We start from the raw sequence: 27,712 nt of genomic DNA, 5'->3' as shown, positions 1-27,712 counted from the left end.
ATTTGATTCTTCTCTCTTTTCTTCTCTATTATTCTTGCTAGCGGTCTATCAATTTTGTTGATTTTTTCAAAAAACCAACTCCTGGAATCATTGATTTTTTGGAGGGTTTTTTGTGTCTCTATCTCTTTCAGTTCTGCTCTGATCTTAGTTATTTCTTGCCTTCTGCTAGCTTTTGAATGTGTTTGCTCTTGCTTCTCTAGTTCTTTCAATTGTGATGTTAGAGTGTCAATTTTAGATCTTTCCAGCTTTCTCTTGTGGGCATTTAGTGCTATAAATTTCCCTCTACACACTGCTTTAAATGTGTCCCAGAGATTCTGGTATGTTATGTCTTTAATGTCCTTATTTTTTAAAAGAAGACTTAAAAGTCAACAGGGAAAACATCAATATTGAAACAGAAATGGATAGAGTACATAATATAAATACAACTAGTAAATCTTTTCAAATTGTTCATCTTCACTAGGAATGAAAAAATATATATAAATTAAAATCAGATTGATTTTCCATACCACATTCACAAAGTGAGCACAGTTGCAATGATATTGGAACTCTCATTCTGTTGTAATAAATGTGAATGTACTGAAACATTTCGTAAAACAATTTGAATGCATATATCATGAACCTTAACAACATCTGTGTCCTTTGTCCTATTAATACTCTTCTAGAAATTTCTCCTAAGACACAAATTTATAAAAGTACAAATTTATATGCAAAATGCAGAAGTACCCATAATAGGAGCTTGTAGTGATTGAACACTTCTCTGTCACCACGTTTTTAACAGAGTGCTTTACCTGCATTGTCTTATTTAACCCGTATGAGGCTGGTACTATTATCCTTCATTTAAAATGACTCATTTTAAATCCCCCCAGAGCATCAAATAGAGAGGAAGGATTTAAAAATAGATAGAATCAGCTCCTCTTCTTAATTATATAATATAAATTTTGCAAGATGTTAGGGATTCATTCTACTGCTTATTTATATGTATTAATAACACCAGACACAATAATTGCACGTACTTTGAAATTTATTGCAAGTCACTTAAGTTTTATCATGGGTATATTCAGAACTGTCTAGACTGAAAGATGGCACTAGGTAATTTGAGGCGTTTTCATTTCTTTTTTGATATAGGCTTATCCGTATAAAAAAAATCAAATATGGAAAGAAGCAAGAATTGACATTCCTCCTCTTTTGAGAGGTTTAACCTGGGCTGCTCTTCTGGGAGTTGAGGTAAGGAAAAAAGAAAAGGTTAGAAGCTGATTAATTATGCTAAGAAAGGATGAAGAAGGAGAGTGCTTTCCAAATATGTATTTTTCCAGTTACTAGAAAATTATATAGTAAAATATAAGCATTAGAATATTTGGCAATTTTAAGTGGAAGGAACGTAGGAAAACAATAGAAAAGAAAAATATAATTGAGGGTTTATTAGATTGTGCTATTTAATATTTCATTTAATGGTGGTCACAGAAAATGTTTTGATTATTACCAAGGAATATTTTAAGAATATATGTCAGTTACAAGTGGGTAGTCCTGCTTATGAAGTATGCTTATTATAGAATATAATTATCTGTTTATAAATGGTTCTAAATTTGGAGAAATCTTTCAATCTAATCTGACATGTCAAAATCACTAACATAATTTAGTGGCTTTTGGCACGCCTGTTCCACCTGGAATGTGCTACCAAGAGAAATAGCTCCCATGTCTTCTCTAACACTTTCTCTGTGGTTGTGAGGAAGGGAGAGGTGTCACAAATTGTGGTGGTCTGCAATACTAACAGAGAACTCCGATGACATCAATCATGACAACGGGCCAACTTCTAGCCAGATTTTTTTCATTTCTTGTCAATTTCTTTGTCATCTTGTCGTCTTATATTCTCTTATAGATAATTATCCTTGCTTTTTAAAGAATTCCAGTCAGGAATGGTGGCACATGCCTGTGGTCCCAGCTTCTTGGAAAGCTGAGGCAGGAGGGTTACTTGAGCCCAGGAGTTCGAGGCTTCAGTGAACCTTGATTGTGCCACTGCACTCTACCCTGGATGATAGAACTAAACCCTGTCTCTAAAAAAAATATTTAAAAAAAATCCTCAACTATTTTTAATCCTTTTCAATTCTCTGTTTGAAGAATTTCCTTTCTTCATTCCTGATTCCCTTGATAAGAGTCTGCAAATACCTTTGAGTTTGGTTACTTTACAAGAATGCCAGTGGTTCAGTATCATACAGTAATCATTAGACTTGTAGAACAATATAATGCTAAAGTCCAAGAGGACTTCAGGTATCAGGTTTTCCAACTCTCATTAAATGAATGTCTCAAAGAAGTTGATATAGCAGATATTGGAGTTTGAACCCTACTTCCTGGCTCTTTCTCTACCATGATAATAAGCCAGAATAATATTATTTTTTTCATGCTTGGTCCTATAGATCATGGCCAAAATTTGTAGTCATTTATTCAGTTATTTTTAATTTTTAACAGTGTGTAACTGAAAATTGTAAATGACCTCTTTAGGCCCTAATGATTCTATCATGTAATTATAGACATAACATAACAAGGTTGTGTTATGTTGTAGGGGCTGGGAGGTCAGCCAAACATACTTACTAGCTAAGTAATTAATCCACAACATTCATGTTGTGGTATTTATAATTCAAGAGTTTGCCTCAGAATAATGGCAAATTGTGACTTATCAGAGACTTTCATCATAGATTGTCAAAGACACAGAAAATTTCTCTTAAGATGAGTTCTACACTGGGTTTGAATGTGCTTATCTGTAGTTGGGTAGGTTTCCAAAGATAGATATTTGTAAAAAATAGATTTTTCTATATTACTAGTTGTATTAAGGATATGATAAACTAATTATCTTCTTTTATTTTTTGCAGGGAGCTATTCATGCCAAGTACGATGCAATTGATAAAGACACTCCAATTCCTACAGATAGACAAGTATGATTTAGATTTTCTTAAGCAACCTAAGATAATTCTGTCAAATATTTAAATTTTAGGAAGGAGCCTGAAGAAAGCCTCTTTCTCTCATGAATACAGACACACTGCTGCATACATACATTGTTAGAGAAACCATAACTCTTATGCTTATAACTTAGAACAATACCTTATAGGACTTTAAGGTCAAGTTACCTTTTTAAAAATACTATAGTTCTTCATCTGAAAAATTTGCCCTTCATTTGGACCAGACTATAAAGAAAAATATTTTTTAAAAGTATATTAACACATACCTTTCAAAAGAAATGGTTTGATTCTCCTGTTTAAGTATACATACAACGTCTTTAGTGTTTCCATAAGATCAATTAAAAAATTCAAAAAATTAGGCACTTAAGAAGTTGGTCTGTTTTGAAATTTGTATTATGACTTCTCCTTTTCCTTTTTTAATGAATAAAGATTAAGGGTTTATTGCTGATTACACAATTACTGTTTCACCTTATTAATTTGCTATTTTAACAGATTGAAGTGGATATTCCTCGCTGTCATCAGTACGATGAACTGTTATCATCACCAGAAGGTCATGCAAAATTTAGGCGTGTATTAAAAGCCTGGGTAGTGTCTCATCCTGATCTTGTGTATTGGCAAGGTAACTTTTATAGTCATTAAAACTCCTCTGGAGTATTAGGAGATTGTTGCATAACTGACATTTTAAAAAAATTAAAATATCTAAACATCCTTGTCTTCGGAAAAAGTCAATATTGAAGCTCTGATTCATTTTTTGAGAGGTTTACATCCAAGCATTTTTTTAAATCTTTGTCTAAATCCTAGTAGATATCATTTAAAAACATAATATTTAATATGCAAGTTGATTAGCAAAGCAGAAAGGTATTTGGAGCTGTTATCATCTTTGTGGATACATTTTTTAAACGCCTATGCACACTGTTAAATCAGTTGGGGCTAGTTGAGATTCTTATAGTTAATGATTTCTAATTTATACTTACCATGGCTATTAGGACTTAAAAATAGGCTCTCATCCTAAAGTCCTCGTTTTATTTGTCTTTTTTCCCCTTGTATCTTTAATGGTTCATATCTTTTATTTTTAGCTTTGCCATTATTATTTTTGTGTTTGATAAAGAATGAGAAACCCATTCCAACCCTATTTTTGAATGTGTTGTTATAAGCGGCTATTTTTATATTTCAGTTCTCTATTTCTTACTGGCCATAGTTTAAATAAAGGTATTATTTTTCTTAGCTCTGTGTATTTCAGAGCTATTCTATATCCTCCTAACAGTTGTAGGTAGATTTATGTACATTCTTTCAACATGACAATACATGCACATCATTATTATCAATAAAAGAAATGTCATATATTTGGAATTCACTTCACAATTTTTAAAGAATTTTTTTTCATAATCCCAAAGAAAAAGAACATAGGTGAAACTCCATTTCCTAGACGAGAAAGTATGTCAGAAGATATTAAGTAATTGCCAGAATTGTACACTTAGGGTCAGAGATGGGACAATATCCAAAGAATTGTAACTTTCTTCCATTTTTCTATTATTGTATTTCTCTTTTCGACTCATAATAATCTGGATAATAATAATAGCTGATTCATATTGGACACATACTGTGTGCTACACTATCACTTAATCCCCACAGTAAATCGTGAGGTGACATATTTCTGGATGGATAATACTTCTAATGTTTAATCTACTTGGAGGTAATGCAAAGAACTGAATAAGGTATATATCTTCAGTTCTACTAGATTATATTTATTTGATTTCTTTCTCCCAACCCCTCTGCATTAGGTCTTGACTCACTCTGTGCTCCATTCCTGTATCTAAACTTCAATAATGAAGGTAAGCCTCTTTATCATTTAAATAATCATTGCACATAATATTCTAAAATATGTAATTCAGACATGAAAGGTTTTTGTTTTTGTTTTAAGGTTCTTTTTCTCTCCCTGGTAGATTTCTGTGAAATAATCTATTATAGACTCATTTTAGAGATGTGAAGGATTAATTTATTACTGGAGAGTTTCATTTATGCTAAAGATATTACTAGAAATTTAGTGGAATTTGATTATTCTAAATTCCTTAGAGATTAATTTTTGTCTAAGTATACTTTCTAAAGAATTTTTAAAGAAATCAATTATGGCGGCACTTTTCCATAATCTTGTATCTCCAAAGCCTATAATCATTTTGGATACCTCTTCCTTAATGAAGACTTTTCTTATTCTCCTTCTTGAGCCCATAAAGCACTTTGTATTTATAAAAATTTATCTTGTGTCTGTCTTGTATTCTAATACTTATATACTAATGTAATATTTTTTGACAGCCCTTTTTCAATGGCAGGTTTTTTTTTTCCCTGCCTTTCTGCAATAACTTTATTATTGTAGGCTTTTCAATAAATACTAAATTCGAATAACTCCAATCCCTGAAATCACATGTAGAGTGTGTTACTATATATAGCTTGAATGTCTAGATGCCTTATCTGACCATCTCCCTATTTTCAGAGTCTATCTATTTCATGACCAAATTTGCATCAATTTATGGAATTAAGTAGAAATAGCATAATCCCAGATAAATGAAATTTTACTCTTTGGATTATTTTTAAAATACTCTGTTCTCTGATATTCTCACTCATTAATCTAAACTAGAGTTTTTTACTATGTTTAGTTAGGCATAGCCAATTATCACTCATACTGACCCAAGCGTAGTCAGGGGTCTGTGTTTGAAAATGTGAATTATAACACTATTCCTAAATCCAAAGTTCGTAGATTCTTGTTTGCATCAGCAGCAATTAAGGATCGTGAGGTCTGTATAACTTACTAGTAATGATCATGCTTAGAAATTTTAAGAAACAACGTTTAGGTAATAAAAGTTTTGATTATTGTGTGATAATGATTGCCACAGTAGTTTAAAATATAAGTTATAGAATTATTTTCTGTTGTCTAAAATGTTTTCTATTTTAAAGCATAGAGACTTTTATCTCTCAATTTTGTTTTTCTAGCACTTGCTATCATAACTGTTATTTAATAGTAGATTCAAGGAATATGTGCTAAGTGAATGCATTACAGCTGGTCATCTACCCTGTTAACTAATTTTTTACATGCCTTTGCCTTATTCTCTTTTAGCCTTGGCTTACGCATGTATGTCTGCTTTTATTCCCAAATATCTGTATAACTTCTTCTTAAAAGACAACTCACATGTAATACAAGGTAAGCAAATGTCTTTCCGTGACTTTCTGCAGGGAAACTGCTGATGTACTGGTGTGTTGATGTAATATTTGATTAAATTTAAGATTTTGACCCTCAAAATATGATGGTCCATCCAATAAAATCCATAAAGAGAAATGAGAAAGTTTGGTCTTTCCTCCAAATCCACAAAGAATTATGGTATTTTTCTAATGGATATTTGATATCTGATTTCATTTCAGTTCAAATGCAGGCATGCTAGTTTGAGAAAATAAGAGACTGCCATTTATGTCTCTCACAATCAAAATTGCTCACAAAAAGCTTCACCATGGAGCAAGTCCACTGTAAATTAGTAAAAAGTTTAAATGTTTAATTGTGTAATCGGAGTATTAAAAATACTTTTCATTTATCTCATTTCCCATGCATGCATACCCAAAATATATTCCCTCTTTCTTCAGCTTACCTAAAATATACCTCCTTCTTAAGAGTTCACGTCATAGTGTAACCTATTTGTGAATTCATTCAGGACAACTTTAGCCACATTCAAACTTCTATTATAATTTCCTGAACTCTTTTTTGGAAGTAATATAATAGAAGTTAAAAATACCCACATTTAGATAGAAAAAATAATCCTAAAATTTATGTGGACCCACAAAAGATCTAGAATAGCCAAAGCTGTCCTGAGCTAAAAGAACAAAACTGGAGGAATCACATTATCTGACTTCAAATTATACTACAGAGCTATAATAACTGAAACAAAATGGTACTGGCATAAAAGCAGACACATAGACCAATAGAACAGAATAGAAAACGCAGAAGCAAATCTGTACACTTACAGTGAACACATTTTCGACAAAGGTGTCAATAACATTCACTGTTCTTGAAGTTTCTTCAATAAATCGTTCTGAGGAAATTAGATCTTCATATGCAGAAGAATGAAACTAGACCTTTATCTGTCTAGTTACATAAAAATCTGTCTAGTTACATAAAAATCAAATCAAAATGGATTAAAGTCTCAAATCTAAAACCTCAAATTATGGTACTATAAGAAAACATTGGGGAAACTCTCCAGGACATTAGTCCAGGCAAAGATATCTTGAGTAATATCCCATAAACAGAGGCAAACAAAGCAAAAATGGACAAATGAGATCACATCAAGTTAAAAACCTTCTGAGCAGCAAAGGAGACAATCAACAAAGTTAGGAGACAACTCACAGAATGGGAGAAAATATTTGAAAACTACCCACCTGATAAGGGATTAATGGCCAGAATATATAAGAAGCTCAAATAACTCTGTAGAAAAAAATCTAATAATCTGATTTTAAAAAGGGCAACAGATTTCATTACACATTTCTCAAAAGAAGACATATACATGGCAAACAGGATTCTGAAGAGGTGTTCAATATCATTGATGATCAGCGAAATTCAAGTCAAAACTACATGAGATATCATGTCACTCTAGTTAAAATGGCTTTTATCCACAAGATAGGCAATAACACGCTGGTGAGGATGTGGAGAAAAAGGAACCCTCATATGCCATTGGTGGTAATGTATGTTAGTATAACCACTATGGAGAACAGTTTAGAGGTTCTTCAATAAACTGAAAGTAAACCTACCATATGATCCAGCAATCCTACTGCTAGGTATATACCCAAAAGAAAGGAAATCAGTATCAAAGAGATATCTGCACTCCCATGTTTACTGCAGCACCATTCATGATAGCCAAGATTTTGAAGCAACCTAAGTGTTCATCAACAGACAAGTGGATAAAGAAAATGTGGCACTTAATACACAATGGAGTACTATTCAGCCATAAGAAAAAATGAGATCCTGTCATTTTCAACAACATGGATGGAACTAGAGGTCATTATGTTAAATGATATAAGCCAGGCACAAAAAGACAGGCTTCATATGTTCTCACTTATTTGTAGGATCTGAAAATCAAAACATTTGAACTCATGCAGATGGAGAGTAGAATGACGGTTACCACAAGCTGGGAAGGGTAGTGGAGGGTAGAAGTTGGAGGATACACATTGTGAATGAGTAAAAAAAAATAACTGAAAGAATAAATAAGACCTAGTATTTGCTAGCACAACAGGGTGACTGTAGTTAATAATTTAATTGTACATTTTAAAATAACTAAGAGTATATAATTGGATTTTTTTAACGCAAAAGAAAAATACTTGAGGTGATGGATACTTCATTTTCCCTGAATGGGTTTATTATGCATTGCATGTCAGTATCAATGTATCTCATTTACCCCATAAATATATGCACGTACTATGTACCCACAAAAATTGAAAACAAAATAAAACAAGAAAACCCACACTTTTAAAACAAGTGTTTCAAATTTAAGTTTCACTACTTATTGGATAATCTTGGACAAATAATTTAACTTCTATAGGTAACATTTTTCTCATGTCTAGAATAAAAATATTGTAGAGGTTAAACATAATATGTAAATTCCTGGTACATACATATTCAATAAGTGCTATTATTTATTTCTTTATATTACTGTTACTATGAGTACTAGTTTTTGCTAGTGTTATCATTATGGCATTATGTACTGTTTTATATCCTTTCAACAAGATTCTGTATATTTTAAGGCCAGGGGATTTTCTTATAGTTTTTCTGTTCTTTTAGAGCAGACTACAAAGCTGCTCACTCTCCCATTTACTGTTTTTATGATGCTTATCAGATATCCCTTTGATCTTGTTTTTAACTATATATAATTCTTCCTGCTTTATTTTAAACAACTTGAAACTGATTCTGTGTTATATATATCATTATGGTTTTATGTAATTCACCCAGTTTTCATAAATGAAGTAGGAGTACTGGATGTTGTATCTGATTTATCAAAAATTCTGAGTAAGTGGGATCTCAATTAGTAATAATTTTACTTGGTTAGAAATGAATATAAAATTAGAGTATCAGAGGTTGATATAATGGGAGAATAATTAGAAAGGAAGCAGAAAGGAAAATGTAAACTCAAAAAAGTAAAGCTAAAAGTAGAAGGAACAGAATATGGATAAATAGCTTCGCACATAAAAACATTTGTTCTTTCAGCATCATGTACCTTGAGGTTTAAAGAAAAAGAATTAAAACTTTTTGAAAATTTTGTGTTTACAAGCAAATTGAATCATGTGTTCATTCCTGTATATCTGTGTCTACAGTGTAGATAGGTGTTAGAAATGGAAATAATGATCCATTGTCTCTATGTTAATTTTGAAATGCAAACTCCATTGGCTTTTGTATTTTGAAATGGTGTGGTTTGACATAGATGTGCCCAATTCTGCACATTTTCTACAGTGTGGACTTGTATGAAGTTGAGATTAATTTGAGAACGATTTTTAGAAGGTACAGCTTTTTGCTTTGACTTTTTCTAATTAAGGAGGAGTGCATTTTGTAGTGGAAGTTGTTTTTTGCTTATAGATTACCTTAATAAGGCCATTGACTGCAAGGACCCTGTTATACCTTCTTCATAGTTTATGAAGTAATGTTCCATAAGGTTGTGTCCTGTACCTTATTAAGAAGGATGTGCCTCATTCTTAATAATAGCTTCCTTCTTACCCTTATTAGTGATGTTTATTATAGAATTAATAGTGTACTCTCTCAGATTTCAGTTAATAGAAAAATGAGTGGATTTAATAAAACCTTGGGTAATATCACAAGATTTTAGAAGCTATGCAATATAAATAATCTGTCAAATAGTGACCAAAGACAAACTGAGAAGATTAAAAGTAAAAAATAATCAGGTTAGTATTTGTACTGTATAAAAAGAAATTTAATAATCATCAGCTAAATATATCAGCAATATAAGGCTGTTAGTTTCAAAGCTAACATGAAATTGTAATGTTTACTAAACTTTCCAAATATAAAAGCTTAATTAATATACAATGTTGGGCTAAATTTCTCTATAAAGATGAAAAATTGGGGAATCCTCAAATAAGCAATAAAAACAGGTCTTATAACATGAACTGATTAGACTGTTTCTTAGATGGTTGGCTGATACCTGGCTAGATGGCCAGCTCTTAAGACCATATGAGACATCTTATTTTATTTTTCCACTGTTTCATATCTCAGATACATACATTGTATATTAATAATGAATTTCCAATACGAAAAAGACAAATTTCCACACTTCCTAATTACAGACTTTTTTAACATACTTTTTTGATACAAGGTCTGGCTCTATCACCCGGGTTAGAGTGCCGTGGCACAATCTCAGCTCACTGCAACCTCCACCTCCTGTGCTCAAGCCACCTTTCCACCTCAGCCTCCTGAGTAGCTGAGACTGCAGGCATGCACCACCATATCTGGCTAATTTTTGTATTTTTTTGTAGAGACAGTTTGACCATGTTGCCAAGGCTGATCTCAAACTCATGAGCTCAAGCCATTCGCTCACCTCTGCCTCCCAAAGTGCTGGAATTACAGTCGTGAGCCACTGCACCCAGCCTTAACATGCTTTTAAAAGGCATACTATACAGATATGCAAGACAATCTCTTGTTTAATTTATTAAATTAGAGACTATAGTGTATACAACATGAATTTGGAGAGACTTATAAGAAAGGCCAAAACACCTGGGTGCGGTGGCTCACGCCTGTAATCCCAGCACTTTGGGAGGCCGAGGTGGGCAGATTGCGAGGTCAGGAGTTCAAGACTAGCCTGGCCAACACAGTGAAACCCTGTCTCTACTAAAAATACAAAAATTAGCCAGGCATGGTGGCAGGCGCCTGTAATCCCAGCTATTTGGGAGGCTGAGGCAGGAAAATTGCTTGAACCTGGGAGATGGAGGTTGCAGTGAGCTGAGATTGTGCCACTGCACTCCAGCCTAGGCGGCAGAGTGAGACTCCATCTCAAAAAAAAAAAAAAAAAAAAGACGAAAAAGACTGTTCTTTAGTTTGATCAATTTATCAGTAATACATTTTAACATCCAACATTATAATTAAAAGACCTCTCAACAATTATTGATTGCTTGTTTCTCTAATTATTAATAATTTCCTCAGTTATGATTTCTATAAAATTAAATTTGAAATCTTGAATTAGTATTTAATTTTGAACTTCTTTAAAGCCACCATAAATGTTCTTTAATATTATGCTGAAAAAAGAATCAGTAGACAAAGTGTTTTAAATCATTTGTCCAAATTTAATCTTTCAGTATATAACTGTGCTGACACGGGCCATGCCAAGTACTGCTTACAGAACTGAGATTCTTTCAATAAATAACATTTATTCCTTTCCCAAAGGACTTCATAGTATGATACGGTAAATAAATGTGAAAATGACTACTTATAAGTCTAGGAGACAGGTATACATACTATTAGCACCAAGCAAGACGTTTAGGGGGTTTCAATTTTCTTGTGTGTGGTAGCAAAAAGAAGAGAGCATTCTGGAAAGGTTTCATAAAAGGAGATACTTGATGAATTTGAAGTTTGCATAGGAATTTCATTGGTGAGAAGAGGTAAAGACATTCTTATGACAGGGAACAACGAAGAGGACTGAAGTAAAAGAGTGCAAAATGGGATGATAAAATATCCACTAATCAAATCTGATCTGTGGGATAGGAAAGAGAGATGGAAAGCTAAAGAAGGAGCTGAAACAGTACACTGTGTATTGGTTACTGAAGTTTGATAGAACAGTGGTTTATTTTTCTTCAAAGTGTTTATTTTAGGCTTAGCATTAGAAATATTCACCTCTCATTTTATTGGTGTACTTCTTTGTTACTGTGTTTCTGTTTATTTTGTAGAGTTTTAAGCTTTACACTTCAAAGTAGTCATTGATTTTTGGTTGACATAAATATCACATGTACACTTTCTTCTCCACAAATTTTGGGAAAATTCCTAAGTCATAAGAAACTAATTCATTTAAAAGCTAATTGTAGAAATGCATATTTACTGAATCTTTGAATTGCCTTTCCAGAAGTTAAAAGTTTCTATGTTCAATAGCAACTTGAATCATTCTTTGAAAAAAAAAAAGAAGTTATTACTATATACTAATAGAACTTAAAATATTTTCTATTTTAAAGTTTTTTCTAAAATATTATATATACACTCATGAGACTCTAAAATGCTTCACCTCTTATAGATCAGAAGAAAAATGATCAATTTAATCAAGATACCCTGTTTTTTTTTTAACTTAGTTCTATTGACTTGTTACCTGCAGATATTTTTAAGATATAATAAATTTAATTACTTTCTGACTTAATGAATATTTGTTATTATCGTTGGTACTATCAAATTATCACCAGAAACATTGTTATTGAGTTGACAAACTACCAATACATGGGAACATTTAAAAATAACATACTGATTATACAACTCAGGTTTGGCTATTGAGATTATCTAAGATTACTAAAATTATTCTAAGGTTCAGAATCTTAGAGTATTTAGTGTATGGAAAAAGATGGAGAAATTAGGAAGAAATCTATTGATTAGCGTTTCAACTGTGTTGGAAAACAAGTTTATAACTTGCAGGACAGGTATATCTTAGGCTATTGAGGAGAAAGGCAGCTTCAGACCAGTGAGGAACAAGGTAGACTACATTTGGCCAGTAAAACTTTGGCACATTAAACATATTCTTGTAGGGTTTTATAAAACCAAGGCATATTCACACTTGGAAGATGTGGTTGCTACAAGTCAGAAAGGTAAAGCTAAGAGGAGATACCATATAAATCTGCAAAATTAAGAGAAAGTTTCCCCAATTTTCTGTTTACCTGTATGTCTTTCTAAATCCTTTGAAGGAAAGAATCGTATCTTCTTCACTGTGATGTCCCCAACATTTAATATAGTACCACATATAACTAGATTGACTGTATAACTAAATCAGGATGTTTCTGGGAGTTAAAAGGGGCACTGTACCAGATGCTGGGTCTGCAGGTGCCAACTGGGACTCTCACGGGCAAACTAGGAGATAAGTTCATACTACAGTATATATTCAGTAACTCTTGGGGGGAGAAAGAGGAAGACAGACATACCAAGTCTAAAGTCCAGTTGTCAAAGGTGGGGTATAAAACTCTTCTTTCCCTCCAAACAATAACAATGAGAGTGAAATAATATGTATTTTCACTCCAAAAGTTATGTATTTAGAAAGGTAGTGCATTGTATTAGGTTGGTGCAAAAGCAGTTATGTTTTTTTCCATTACTGTTAATATATGTGCAGCTTAGTGCACATCTTTGCATAATGACTTTAATTTGATAAGATATTTGGAGATTGTAGTATACAGTCTTGTGATTTTCAAGAATATCTTGTATCATGTGACCAAGGAGATTTTTCCTGAAACAGTAAACATCCTACCTACCTTTACTAGAAATATTATTATGATAACTATTAAGTGAACTCGTTTGTAGATTCTAGAGCAAGGTATGTCAGAAGGAAAGAAAGTGGTTTATTAATGTAGCCCTAAAGATTACTTTTCTCTTTCCTTTCTCTTATTTTGAACCCCTTCGTCCCACTTAGTTATAGAAGTTGATGCTTGTTTTTGTGCTTTTACTAGATAGGCCAAATTTTACAGCAGAAAACTTTGTAATGGGAAATAATTCAGGTTCATTTGCATTAAAATCATATTTCTTTCTAGTGCAGTGAGTCAACATTATCACCAAATGGTTCGGTTTGGTCACATTCTTCTTAGTTGACAATAGATATGTAACTCACAACCTATCTGTATTTATCATCTTCAGGATAGGCTAGTAGTCTGATGGAAAACAACAAATAGTTACAGAATTGAGAATACCATTTCTGATATGTGAGCTGAGGAAAACATTTGCTTTAAATCCCACCCATCATCTTTCATCTTATCATAGCTAAAAGAGTGAAAGCTGAAAAACTTTTCAGAAGGGAAAAAATAAGGATATCTATATGTAGGACTTTCTGAAATTTTGTCTCTGCTTATATTTTTTGGAAAACAGATGGCTTATTTATAAACAGTTGCACAAAAATATGATAGTGTCATATAAAATTCTTATGATAAATTTATTGGGGATTGTCAAGGAGAGGAACAAAAATTTTTAATACAGAGCAATTAGAAGGGAAGACGACAATTTATTTTCATTTTATATTTCATTGCAAAAATTAAAAAGTATAAGGTTTTACAAATATAAAATACAGAAAATTTATATTAGATAGATTTTGTACTGTAATATAATAAACTTCACTTGAAGCTTAAATGGGAAATTTAATAAGAAACTTAATTTATGTTTTTAAAAAATACCATTTACCTCTATATAGGTCTTGTGTAGGTTAGAAAACACTGTTTTTCAAGTTAAGACTTTAGATTCATATCCTCATTATATAGTATAAATCACAATTATAGGTTTTTTTAACTTTTAGATTCAGGGTACATGTACAGATTTGTTATATATGTAAATTACATGTCATGGGAGTTTGGTGTACAGATTATTTCATCACCCAGGTAATCAGCAGAGTACCAGACAGGTAGGTTTTCAATCGTCTCTCTCCTCTCATCTTCCTCCCTCAAGTGGTCCCGGACTCTGTTATTTCCTTCTTTGTGTACATGTCAATTACAGAGCTTTAACAACATTTTAATGTTTCCTTAAAAAGAGTAAAGATTCTATGATTCCATGGAATCCTTTGTTTTATTCTGGTTTTTTTTTTTTTTTTTTTGTAACTACTCATAAATTCTTTCATTTTGATTTACAAATCAAAAGGCATATATTTATTTTGATATTTTTAAAATTTACACCAAGGGACTTGTAAATGTTTTTTTGAAATAATTTGTAATATTACATAGTGCAGATTTCATCAGTTGTCACATGTGCTCTCTTTAGAGACAGAACTTTCTAAATATAACAGGCCATATTGTTATCTCATTTGAAAGCCTATCCTGAGCAACCAAAACTTATGCTAGTTTTACAAATTATGTTTGCATATATGAAGTAATATATAACATATAACTTTTAATAATACATAAATTTATATATTTTATGTCTGTGTGTGTGTGTGTATATATATATGTGTGTATATGCAGTTATAACATATAAATCCAATCATTAGTGTTGGCCGGTCACAGTTGCTCACACCTGCAATCCCAGCACTTTGGGAGGCCAAGCCGGGTGGATCACCTGAGGTCAGGAGTTCAAGACCAACCTGGCCAACAGGGTGAAACCCCGTCTCTACTAAAAATACAAAATTAGCCAGGTGTGGTGGTAAGACAGTGTTTTAATGGTGGATTCGATTTCTTCAGTAGCTCCTTAATTAGACATGTAATTTTACATAGTAATTCTTTTTATCAGGCTCAAATAAGAATGATATTTAATAAAATGGAGCATAGCTGTGGAAAATTGCCTGAGGTGTGAATTTCTGGTTTAAAATGAAGCATGCTTTTTAGAAGTTAATAACTATATGCTTTCACTGGTATACAGTTGAACGCTTATGATTGTTGATGTCACATATCTCTGGCTTCTGAGTAAACTGGAACTATAAACACACCACTAATTGGAAGGAGAAATGAAAAAGTTAAAGAAAAGTTAAACCCAGAAGTTCCCTGGGCCCTTCAGATATATTTTGGGTCTTCACTTTGATCTATAACTCTTGAAACTGATGTAAATTGTACCTTTTTTGTGCAGAGAGGAAAAAGTGAGACAATGGACAGATAGAATGCATTCTGTTGCAGTAGAATTAACATCAAGTCAAGAAAAAGTATTACTTGAGTATCTTTTTTTTTTTAAATCCAGCATGGGTAAAAGTTCACATTAAATGAGGAATTCAGCTTTGTCATGGAATACAGCACCTCATTTTTTTTTTTTTTTTTTTTTTTTGCCCTGAAGCTCTTCTGTGTAGGATATATGACATGTAAGATGTTTGCTTATAGGGAAATATCTATTGTATTTATCCATTTTCACGCTGCTGATAAAGACATACCCGATACTGGAAAAAAAAAAAAAGAGAGAGGCTTAATTGGACTTACATTTCCACATGGATAGGGAAGCCCCAGAATTATGGCAGGAGGCGAAAGGCACTTCTTACGTGGCAGTGACAGGAGAAAATGAGGAAGAAGCAAAAACAGAAACCCCTGAAGAACCCATCAGATCTCGTGAGACTTACTCACTATTATGAGAATAGCATGGGCAAGACCAGCCCCCATGATTCAATGACCACCCGCCGGGTCCCTCCTACAACATGTGGGAATTGTGGGAGATACAATTCAAGTTGAGATTTGGGTGGGGACACAGCCAAACGATATTATCCATAAAATTCATGTGATCGTTAGAAGCGAAGTATTATTTGAGAAAAACAAGGGAAGACTACTTGTACTGATGGACTATCAATAATTTAGTACTATTTCTTGAAATATTAAAAGGTAAAAACTTTAAGAACTTAAAAAAAGGAAGGCAGACATTATTTTTTGAAGATTATTTTCACCAAATAATTGGTTTTAAAAATAGATGTTACTTTACTGTAGGATAAAGTTGTGATTATTAAGAGAAAAGTTTTATGATGTTATTGTCATTTCAATTTCAAAAAAAATGAGGTTGTCACCTGTAATCTCAGTGCTTTGGTTGGCCAATACAGGAGGATTGCTTGAGCCCAGGAGTTTGAGACCGGCCAAGACAACATAGCGAAACCCAGTCTATATTTTAAAAAAAAAAAAGTTGAGCTCATTGAAATATGTATTAATCTTGGTTTTTTCATTAGTAAAAATATAATAGTTACTTGCCCTTGAGTATATTGTTAGCACTATCTTGTTTAGATTAGTGCATAGTGAGTAAACTGGCACGAATAGTAACTTTGGAAAAATGAAAAAAAAGCGTATTCCTCATATTTCAACTGAACTCTATGAATTCTAATAGAATTAGAATCAACAAAAGATATTTTTAATTGCCTACTGGATCCCTACTTTCTGATTAAACATGGTATTCTTATTTCTAAATATGCCAAATTGCTAAGTCTTAAATGGAAATAAATTAGAACTGGAACAGATGCCTGTATAGAGGCATATATTTTATCTGTATCTATAAACAAATTTGAGCATAATTATTCCATTTGTGACTGCTTATAAGTGTTCTCCTTCATTTAAGGATCTGCTACACTTTCTGAACATTCAACAAATACAAAGCAGATTTGATATTACCAGAGAAAATGTACTTGTAGAGTTTAGTAGGAAAACATTATTTATCATGTATACAATTTGTGACTCAGGAAATGAACTGGTAACTCTGAAGGCAGAAAATAGGTTATGACAGTTTGTTGGTGTGCTTGTTTAATAATTAGCAGTAAGTAATTAAAGTAGTAGCAAAACAAAATTGTCACCTAAAGTATTCTCATGAAGAAATTAAATCTCATTCAATGTATAAATAAAACTATATTTGAATATAATGTTCTTGGAGTACTGTGTAAAAATGATGATTGTCTCAAACTTTGTTGTTTCAGAGTATCTGACTGTCTTCTCTCAGATGATTGCATTTCATGATCCAGAGCTGAGTAATCATCTCAATGAGATTGGCTTCATTCCAGATGTAAGTACTTGGTGCATTAATAGAACATGTTGTAAAAAAAAAAAAAAAAAAAAAAAAAAAACAAATTATCACAAAAGAGTGTATTTTTTAAATTTTCGTTGTCGTAGAAGTGCGTATCTGAATAAGTTACTGCTAGTAATTATAGCCTTATGTTAGAAAGTCTGTGGCTACTTTCCATACTCCCACCTTAAGTAATGAAAATGAGTCATTTTTCTTACCATAGTTGATAGTATCAAATTGTTTTGAGAAACTCGTTAGTGATAGTGTTGTATTAAACTGTGCTGTGAAGGCTTTTCACTTGGATTTTTTATATTCAGGCCTGATTTTGAGGATATAGGAAGTGTATGCTTGAGTGAAAGTAACTTCTTCTGTGTTTTACTTGATACTACTTTGGGAGCTTAGATAGATTTTGGTTTTTCTTTTCTCAGTAGTCCACATCAAGCTAAAAGTCAGAGTTGAAAATCAAAGTTTAGCTGTAGCATGACTTAGCCTGTTTTTTATTTGTTGTTTGTCACATAGAATGAAGCCCTTTTTAAAGACTGTTGAATAAACATATATCAAAACATCACGTTGTATCCAATAAATGAATACAATTATCTGTCAATTAAAAATAATAAATGACGGTGGAGAGGAAACTAAATTAATAACAAAAGTTAGCTGCTTGGTGATGGGGTTGCAGTTAAGTAGCATGAGTGCAAAAGAAATTGTTTACTTGTTACATTTGACATTAAAAAAATTTTTAACACTATGAATGTATTACTTATTGAAAAGTTAAATTGAAGGCACCTGCCCTCAAGCAATTATAATTTTTTAGGAAGATGCTTTATTAAAAATTATTGATAAAAAAACAAAATGTTCACATTACGTATTGTTAAAAGTAGGAAATGCAATTTATAAAATAATATGGTATCTCATTTTCATAAAGTATAATTTAGTGTATGTGTGTATATACATAGGAGAAGTTGAAAGGCTATACTCTAGAATATTAATTATGATTATATCAGGTTGCAGGAGTTAGGGGTACCGAGGGGGCTTAAGTGCAATTTTTAATTGTTTTCTTTTAAGGTATTATTTTTGTAATGTGAAAAACTTTCTAAAACTATATTATGTGATCGTGTTTAATAGACTACTGTAAAGCAGTTTCTTAAAAACTGTTTATTTTCACAATGCATGGGAAGAAATACATTTTATATTTAGACCCGGGGCACACAAAATTTGAGTGGTGATGTGTATGTGTGTATACAACTAAAATAAGTTTTACAAAACAATGTTTTATGCTTCCTACATGTGATGCATTGTGTTATTTTTGAAAAGTGTACATTTAATAAGTTGATTTTATAAACCTAAATTTGAAAAATACTTACATAAGGGATTTTAAAAATCAATAAAAACTGATTTTTAAAATTAAAGAATAAAAATAAAAGGCGATTGGAGTATAATATCATTGTAAATGTGAGGTATAATACAATACTAGATCCAATCTTACGGCTAGAGTTGAAGAAGCTGTCAAGGAGCTGACTGCCAAGATGGTAATGGTGTTAGATTTTTGAGTAAAAAAGAATATTAAGTATTTAAAATATAGACTAAAAAAAGATAATTATTTTCTAAAAATTTTTGTGAAGTCACCAAATTAAATTGTACTCAGCACTGAACAGAAACAGAAAACAGTTATGTAGATAAGTATGTGTGGAAACCAAGTGTGGTGGCTTGTGCTTGAAAGGCTGAGGCAGGAGGATCACTTGAGGCTATGAGTTTGAGACCAAAACAACATAGCAACACTTCATCTCTTTAAAATATAATGTGTAGAATTATAAAAACAATCCGATACAAATCCTTAGACATATTCATGAACAGATATAATATTAAGAAAGGAAACACACAAGAATAAATAACTTTAATCAGAAAATTGAGTTCCAAATGAGTATGATGTAAGAAACAGTGTTGAGCTAAAAATATTGTTAAAACATAATTAATGTGAATACATATTAAATGTTTACTGTGTACCAAACACTGTTCCACCCTCTTTAAATATTATCAGTCATCAAATACTACAAGTTTATAAATCGTATAAAAAGTGACCTAAATATGTATAAATCCACTTTAGGAAGGGCTAATAATAAGGTGAAAATAAAATTCTAAATAATAACATGAAAGGTAAAAGTAGGTGGGAATCAGTTAAAATATGTTCTAATGTTTTAGCATTATTTAGAGGGAATGCTCATTTTATTTAGGCATTAAGTCAGGGAACCTTTCAAATCTGAGATTTGATTGTACCCTCCTTAAAAACTTATAAGTTAGCCTGTTACTGTTTTCTGGATACTGGTAGAAAATGCCAGATTCCTGGGCCAGAGACCAAGGACTTTATCACTAACAGTACAGCAAGCAGCATGAACATTAGCATATTTGTGTTGGTTTCTCTTGCTCTCAAATCCTTTGGAGACAACATCAAGGACCCAGATGATACCTGCATATATAGTGGATTACATTACAAGAGAGAAACCATGAGCCCAACGAATGGAGGTGTATGGTGCCCAGAGGTCCCTTCTCCCATTGCTCGGCAAGCAGGAGGGTAGTGCTACAGGGTTATAGCTTTGTTTGCACTCGCTGTTTGGCAGATCCTGAGTTCTTTTCCCATGTCCAAGAATAAGGGTGAGTGACAACCAGCAGGTGAGTGAGGCAAAGAGTTTTACTGAGTGACAAAACAGCTCTCAGCAAAGAAGGAAGCCTGAGTTAGACAGCCCCCTTACCTGAAGTTGGGTAGTCTTCCCACCACCTAAAAGTGGGTAGCCCAGAGTGTGGCTGAGCCTGGGGCTTTTATGTGCTCAGAATGGGAGTGATATGCTAATTGGTTTGTGAGTATGCAAAAAAAACTAACAACAACAACAAAAAAGGCACCACTCAAAGATGGCCACAACAGTTTAAAAAACTAATTACGGAAGGGGAGGTGTATGTAAAATAGGTGAATGGTAGGGATCAATCAGAGGAAAGTGTGCCAAACAGAAGGAGAGGTTCTCAATCCACGCTGTAGATTTATATGAGATCTGTATCTTGGTTTTCATACGTTAAACTGTCTTTGGTTTAAATTAGATTACACTGGGGACTTGCCCTATCTGCGTAGGGATTTTTCTGCCCCCGCTACTATCAATAGTAGTGTGATTAGTCTTCAGAGACAATTGTAAGTCATATGGGGTGAGAAGTAATTCTTTGTGGGATAGGAATATCCAGCACATGGCAAATGCTGAGCATCCCTGACTCCCAACCACTCATTGCCAGTAGCAGTCCTCTCATCATCATTACAAAAAAATGCCTCTACACTCATTTCTGAGTAATTAATTCACATTATTTCTGAATGTCCTCTAGCAAATGATTCTGTCACTTGTTAGGAATTTTAGAGTAAACAGAAAGAAATGAGGGGAAACAATATATCTTAACCTGAAGAAGAGTCCCATCTACAACTCTTTTCTTGTCACAGAGAGTGGGCAAAGTTTTTTCACAAAGAAAGCTAAAATGTTAATAGGAAGACTGTTTTTTCAAATCTTTTTATTTGTGTGTATTTTTTAATTGAGCTGTTTTTCAAGTCTGTGGATAATATAAAAATGATGAGGCCTTTTTTAAATTCAATTTTGTGAACAGATTTAATGTTTTAATGTAGACATTATTGACAGTGAGTACTTGTGGGAGGGGCATGATGAAATGGAGGACTTTTTAAAACATTTTTCTAACTCTATTAATAACATTTTAGTTCTATTTTATTAGTTGTGTATATAGCATTTTTTTAAAATTCTGAATGATTGTCTTTAATGTTCTACCTTTAAAGTAATTATTGAGGCAACTTTCTATGCCTCTAACAACAGTACAGGCTAGATTTGTCAAGGAGAAAAGTGGGTGCTTTGATAATCATTTACCAAACCACGTTTGCTACTCAAGAACTAAACCTATCAAAGTAAGCCCTCATTAATCTTTCATCGGCTTCCATTGCAGTAGAGATTGTGATTTCTGGCTTTTTTCGTTTTGCTCTGGGTCACAGAACTCTGAATACTGAGCACTGCTAAAGCCTGAGTAGTTAGAAATATTGTACACTGATGTGATGCTTAGATTATACATTTCATGATAGTTATGTGATTTTCATATAAATAGAGTGAATAATGTGTATTTTATAAAATTGGGGACAGGCTGATATTTATCATTTTTGTCTTGATATGTGTTTCTGCTTTTAAAAGTATAGTAGGCCTCGTTTAAAATGAGAACAGGAAAGTATGATTCATTCTTAAGGGAACCGTTTTCCTGAAATTCTGTGAATAGTATTCAGCTTGCAAATTATGAAGAGTTGTCAGGTAACCATTAAAAGAAATGATAAGGAGTCTATCAGTACTATATGTGCCTTTTCAACCTACTGTCACAGCTAAAGATAAAGCTAACAAATTCCATGATATGCTCCTAAAGCCATTGTCATTTAACTGCAATCTGAAAGGATGCTTATACTACTTAAAAGCTTATCACAATCTTTTCAAAATTTATATTCAGCAGAGTTTAAACCGCTCAGAAACAATTATGTATTTGTTCCTTCATTTGTTCCTTACCTTCATTATGTTGTTACATAAATAAATTTTAGATTTTAGTCTAAAGAGAATACTAACAATGAGCTTTTCAGATTTTATAAAGATGTAATTACAGGAAAAACCAGGAATATCCACCTTATTTAGAATATCTTATAATAAGAGTCCTACTAACCTGTTGTCGTCTCTCTGAAGAGTCCTGTGATGTGTCCTCTTGTCTGATAGCTGCTATGGTTTCCCCAGCATTAGTACAAACTCCATTCTACTGGCATTGGATCCATTAAGGCCTTTGAATACAAACGGCTTATTAAAGTCTCTTTCTCGTAGTGAAGCTTGATTACCTTTCAGAAAGTGCCCAGATCTTAGAAATCAAAGTGGCTATTAATAGTATCAGGGATGATAAAATGACATTTTGGTACTTTCTAGCCAAAAAACTATATACACAAGTTAAATATCTAGCAAGTTTTCCAATTCAGTAAATCTTCATTTCCATTACCCCCCACATCTGTTTCTAATCTAATGATTCCTTATGCTATCCAGAAACAGGTGAAAGGAAGTATGGCAAAATGCAGCAGTTCTAAAACATTTTGCTCTCAGAACCCCTTTATATTCTGAAAAATTACTGAGGACCTCAAAGAGTTTTTGTTTATATGGGTTATAGCTATCTATATTTGTAGAGATTTAAAATATATTTATGTATTAACTCATTTAAAAATAACAGTAACAAACTCATTGCATGTTAACCAAAATAACGTATTTTTCTTAGAAATAGTTACATTTTTCCCCAAAAATGCAATAGTGGTATTGTTTTACCTTTTTATAATCTTTTACATTTTTATAATCTTTTTACTTGTTTAAGTATATGAAGAAAATGTGACCTCACACAGACATGTAAATAGTTTCTCAGATAGTGGTAGTTTCTTAAATGTCTCAGAGCAGTGGTGTCTTTTTTTTTTTTTTTTTTTTAATATAGTTTAAGTTCTAGGGTACATATACACAACGTGCAGGTTTGTTACATAAGTATACGTGTTCCATGTTGGTGTGCTGTACCCATTAACTCATCATTTATATTAGGTATATCTCCTAACACTATCCCTCCCCCTCCCCCTACCCCACAACAGGCCCCGGTGTGTGTTGTTCCCCTTCCTGTGTCCAAGTGTCCTCATTGTTCAATTCCCACCTACGAGTGAGAACATGTGGTGTTTGGTTTTCTGTTCTTGCAATAGTTTGCAGAGAATGATGGTTTCTAGCTGCATCCATGTCCCTACAAAGGACATGAAGTCTCACTCCATCACCCAGGCTGGAAGTGCATTGATCTCAGCTCACTGCAACCTCTGCCTCCTGGGTTCAAGTGATTCTCCTGCCTCAGCCTCCCAAGTAACTGGGATTATGGGTGGTTGCCACCATGCCTGGCTAATTTTTTTTTTTTTTTTTTTTTTTTTTTGTATTTTTAGTAGAGATAGGGTTTCACCATGTTGGCCAGGCTGGTCTTGAACTCCTGACCTCAAGTGATCCACCTGCTTGGTCTCCCAAAGTGCTGGGATTACAAGCATGAACCACCACTCCTGACCTCATTGTTTCTTAAAGCTAGTTACTATGTACATTCTAAAGCCATGTCGATGAACTCCTCATACTGTGTTATACTAAAATCCATCACTCTATCTTGCAATTTAAATGGCTCTTTTACTCATACATAATTTTGTAGTGTCATGAATTGGTAATTTGAAAAATATTGATTCACTGAGTTACACAGATCTTCCAACTATGAAGCATTTCATTATATAATATTTTTTAAATCACAGTTATTAATATCACAATAGATCTCTTCCAAAAAGTGATTAAGTATTGGGAACCTACCGATTTCACAGTGGCAGATAATATATTTCCAAAATTTTAATCTTTGCCTAAAAGCTCTTATTTTTTCTTAAAGTAACTGTTTCACTTTGTACATTTAAAAAAATCATTGTCATTCTTTCAAATAAACATAGTATTTCTCGCAAAAACCATCAATGTTAGCTCACAGATGATTACCCAAGTGCTTTACCTCTTTGTACTTCAGTAGATAGAACAAGTACTTTACACTTACTTCCATTTCATTTCACAAATTTTAAAAGAGATGTTTAATAAATTTAATAATTTTTACTCCTTCACATGACCATTATTATACTTTGGTGTCTGTGCCTTAAATTGTGGTAAGATACCAGCAGTTTTATCTACCAGTGGCTTTGCACCACTAGCACAAATATCAATCCAGTAAAAAGAGCAAATCATCTTACTATTATTATGAAAATAGCTTTGAATTGGTGGACCCCTGAAAGGTCTCAAGGACCGCCAGAGGCCTGTGACCAAGATTTAAGAAGGCTGGTATAGAGGTTAAGTACTCAGACACTTGTGCCAAATGCCCAGGGTTCTAAATTCTTGCTATTCCATATGCAAATCACATAATCTTTTTTTAGTTTTAGTTTTGGTTTTTTACCTACAATCCTCTTACCATTGATGTACACTATAATAAATTCTACCTCATAATGGTGATTAAATTAGAGAATGCATATAAACTGTTCAACACAGTTCCAGGCACACTATAACTGTTAAGGGGTATTGTTCTTTAATTAATATTATTATAATTTGATCATGTTGCATTATTTATTTGATTATATTAATATGATTCATATTTAAAAGAACATTATATTACAAGCTATAATGGATATATTATTTTGCTACGTCAGTTAATGAATAATCTGTCTGAGGAGGTATGGTACTAATAACAATAAAGACTTGCATAGTTGTCTGAATTGATGAAGATTTTCTGCCACTTTGAATTTTAATCTTTTTAATTGCTTGATTTTTAAGGTACTTCTCTATCTCCCACAAAGTGCTACATAACATGTTTTATAGTTTTTCTTTTACTTAAAGTAAATTAGAATGAATTGTTTGAAATTTTTGAAAAGTTTTTTGTGGTAATCAATGAAATAATTGAAATGTATTCTGGAATTATAGCTAATCTTTCCCAAAAATGATAATGTAGATCTCAGAACCATTAAATTATCCAACTAATTTTCTTGTAAGTTTTCGGTGTATAGTTCTTTAGTTCAATATTGTAAGCCAACTAAGAATAAATAATAAAAGGTATGTTTATACAGTTAGTTATTTTTTATTTGTTTCTTTTTTTATTTAGGGAACTCATGACCTATAAAAGATGTAACTAATATAATTTTTGGTATAGAGGGGGAAAAAAATTAACCATTTACTTTTTGAGTCCAAGGGATCTTTTACATTATTGTTCTATATTTAAGTCATTTTGTGAATAATTTGCAGAAGTGGAATAAAGCATAGTAAAAAAACTGTATTAAAATATTTAATAAGAATTTAAATGCAACAAACCCAAAATTTTATGTCATATATTCCTTATTTTGAAAGTATATATGTATATATGTGAAAATATATATGTGTATGTGTCCTTTGAATTTACTGTTCAACTGTCATACATGAGCCTGAAGGATATCCATCATGTAAATACTGATTCCAGATTTCAAATATGTCTGTCTCTCATAGGTTCTAGCTGATTTCTGGTTCTTCTTGCACTTGCATGGTTAAAACACAATCATCAAAATGAAACATTGACAGAGCTCATAACTTTGTTGAAGAACAGCTGTCTTTTATTCCATAATTTGAAAACATTTTCATTTTTAGATTTATGAACACAAATTAGAATAAATTTAATTTTTATTTCTATATCATTTATTTCTTTATAATTACATTGCAAACACATACACCTATAGCATTTATTTGCTTAAACTGTATCAAAAAAATTTTGGTGCACAAATATCATTAAAAAATCAAATATTACTTTCATATATCCTTTTAGCAAAGTAAAATGGCCCAGGTTTCTTGTTGCACAATATCGTGTGGTGAGACCCTTAACTTTGAATGACTGACTGAATGAGAATTCTAGACTTATTTATTGTTTACTCTGATAGCTATGTTTGAGGAAATTCACCTAAGAGATTGTCATCTGAGCACTCACAATTTGCGGTATTACTTACATAACTAATTTTACCATTCAACTTGAGTTAAACTGTTGCTATCTTTTTGTATTCATCTTCTGATGAGTCCAGTAATTGTAAAACATTGTCCTCTGTTAAGAAACATTTTCCTCTTTTCTTCTTAATAACAAAGGTGGAAAATGAAAAATTCTCAATCTTTAGCTGTGTTCAATGAAAACGTAAAAAAACAACAAAAAATGTATTATGATGGTGTCTCTGTACATCTTTCATATATTCTTGAAAGATGGTGCAATACTACGGCTAGCACAAAAAGAAAAATGAAGAATGGCATAATAATGATTATTTAATACTGTACTATCCTTGTAGATTATTCCATCATTCTTCTGTTTTCTTATTAGTATTTTTAAGCATAGTTGAGAATAATTAATTGATAATGATGAAATAATTCTTACTGATAAGTAAAATATTTTATACAGTGCCTAGGAGTCTATTCTTTTTACCTTCTGGTCATACCTTTCCTAGTAAAAAAAAAAAAAAAAAAAAAAAAAAAAAAATGTGTGTCTTTTGTTATGTGACTTAATGAGGTTACCTCAGAACTTTGGCTTGTTAAAATACTTTTCCATTACTGAAGATTCTGGGTGATCATTGTAACTCCTATATTTAAGTCTACTAAATGCCTATGCCAGGTGTTCTAGATCCATTAACTAGTCTTCACAATCATCCTAAAGGTTCAAGGAGATAACTTTATCAGGTCACAAAGTGCAGATATTTACACATTCTTTTCTGGAATGTCTATATGTATGTTTCCCTAATGTACATATAGAGAATCATTGCAAAAGCATTAAATTCATGGTCAATATGTATTACAGTGAAGGCGTATAATAATTTAAATATGAAAATACTTCTGACTTAAGATAGACAATATAGCATGCTTATAAAGGATGTGGATTAAGAAAATCAATAGAAAGGGACTCCCCTTTGTAGTAGTAAAATGTAATTTTCTGCTTTTCAAAATCAAGAAAATTATCCCCCTGCCTTTGTTTTTCCTGTTGATGGTTCTAAATTTGACATTACCAGACCACATGGAAGGATTTCATGAAATGCTAAATATCACTACTCTTGCTTGATATTGCTAGGGGGCAGTATTTACTTAGCTGACTGTGTAGAATAGCACTACACCAAATGAATTGTACGTAATTTCATGATCTGGAGAAAATACTTACAGTATGTTTGATTTCTTTTCATTAGATTTTACTTTCTATTAAATTAGGAAATAGCTAATAATCTCTCTAATATTAAATTGCTTTTCTTTTTAATTAAAACCTGCCTGGTATTCAAAATTATTGTATCTTGATGTCTTTTTTGTATCAGGCTATATTATGAAGCTGTGCCAATATCCTGATCAATTAAGATGAAAATATCAAGATTTTAAAAGGGAGAAATATAGAAAGAAAAAATAATAGGCATTGCCATCTCACAGAGTACATTACTTATTAATCTTAATTATCCTTAATTGGTAAGAGATAACTGGTTCTGGTAAGCACCTAGGAGCTGTTACAT

General features: G+C 32.2%; 1 protein-coding gene across 7 annotated transcripts in view; it reads left to right on the top strand.

Annotated features, from left to right (window-relative positions):
• Positions 1-27,712, top strand: part of TBCK (TBC1 domain containing kinase) — a 241,420-nt gene that overhangs the window by 82,748 nt on the left and 130,960 nt on the right. For all 7 annotated transcript variants that reach the window (XR_012434998.1, XR_012434997.1, XM_074040263.1 and 4 more), the window contains 6 exons: positions 1,126-1,224; positions 2,865-2,927; positions 3,444-3,570; positions 4,733-4,783; positions 6,061-6,144; positions 17,507-17,592. Coding sequence is in view for 5 of the 7 variants with exons in the window: in XM_074040263.1 (XP_073896364.1) it covers positions 1,126-1,224; positions 2,865-2,927; positions 3,444-3,570; positions 4,733-4,783; positions 6,061-6,144; positions 17,507-17,592 (510 nt within the window). In the remaining 2 variants the exon portion in view is untranslated. The remainder of the gene's footprint in view (positions 1-1,125; positions 1,225-2,864; positions 2,928-3,443; positions 3,571-4,732; positions 4,784-6,060; positions 6,145-17,506; positions 17,593-27,712) is intronic.

The sequence above is a fragment of the Macaca fascicularis genome, chromosome 5 (assembly GCF_037993035.2).
Source record: "Macaca fascicularis isolate 582-1 chromosome 5, T2T-MFA8v1.1".
Classification (NCBI taxonomy): Eukaryota; Metazoa; Chordata; class Mammalia; order Primates; family Cercopithecidae; genus Macaca; species Macaca fascicularis.
Note: the sequence above shows the minus strand (reverse complement) of the source record. Positions and strands in the feature narration are given on the sequence as shown.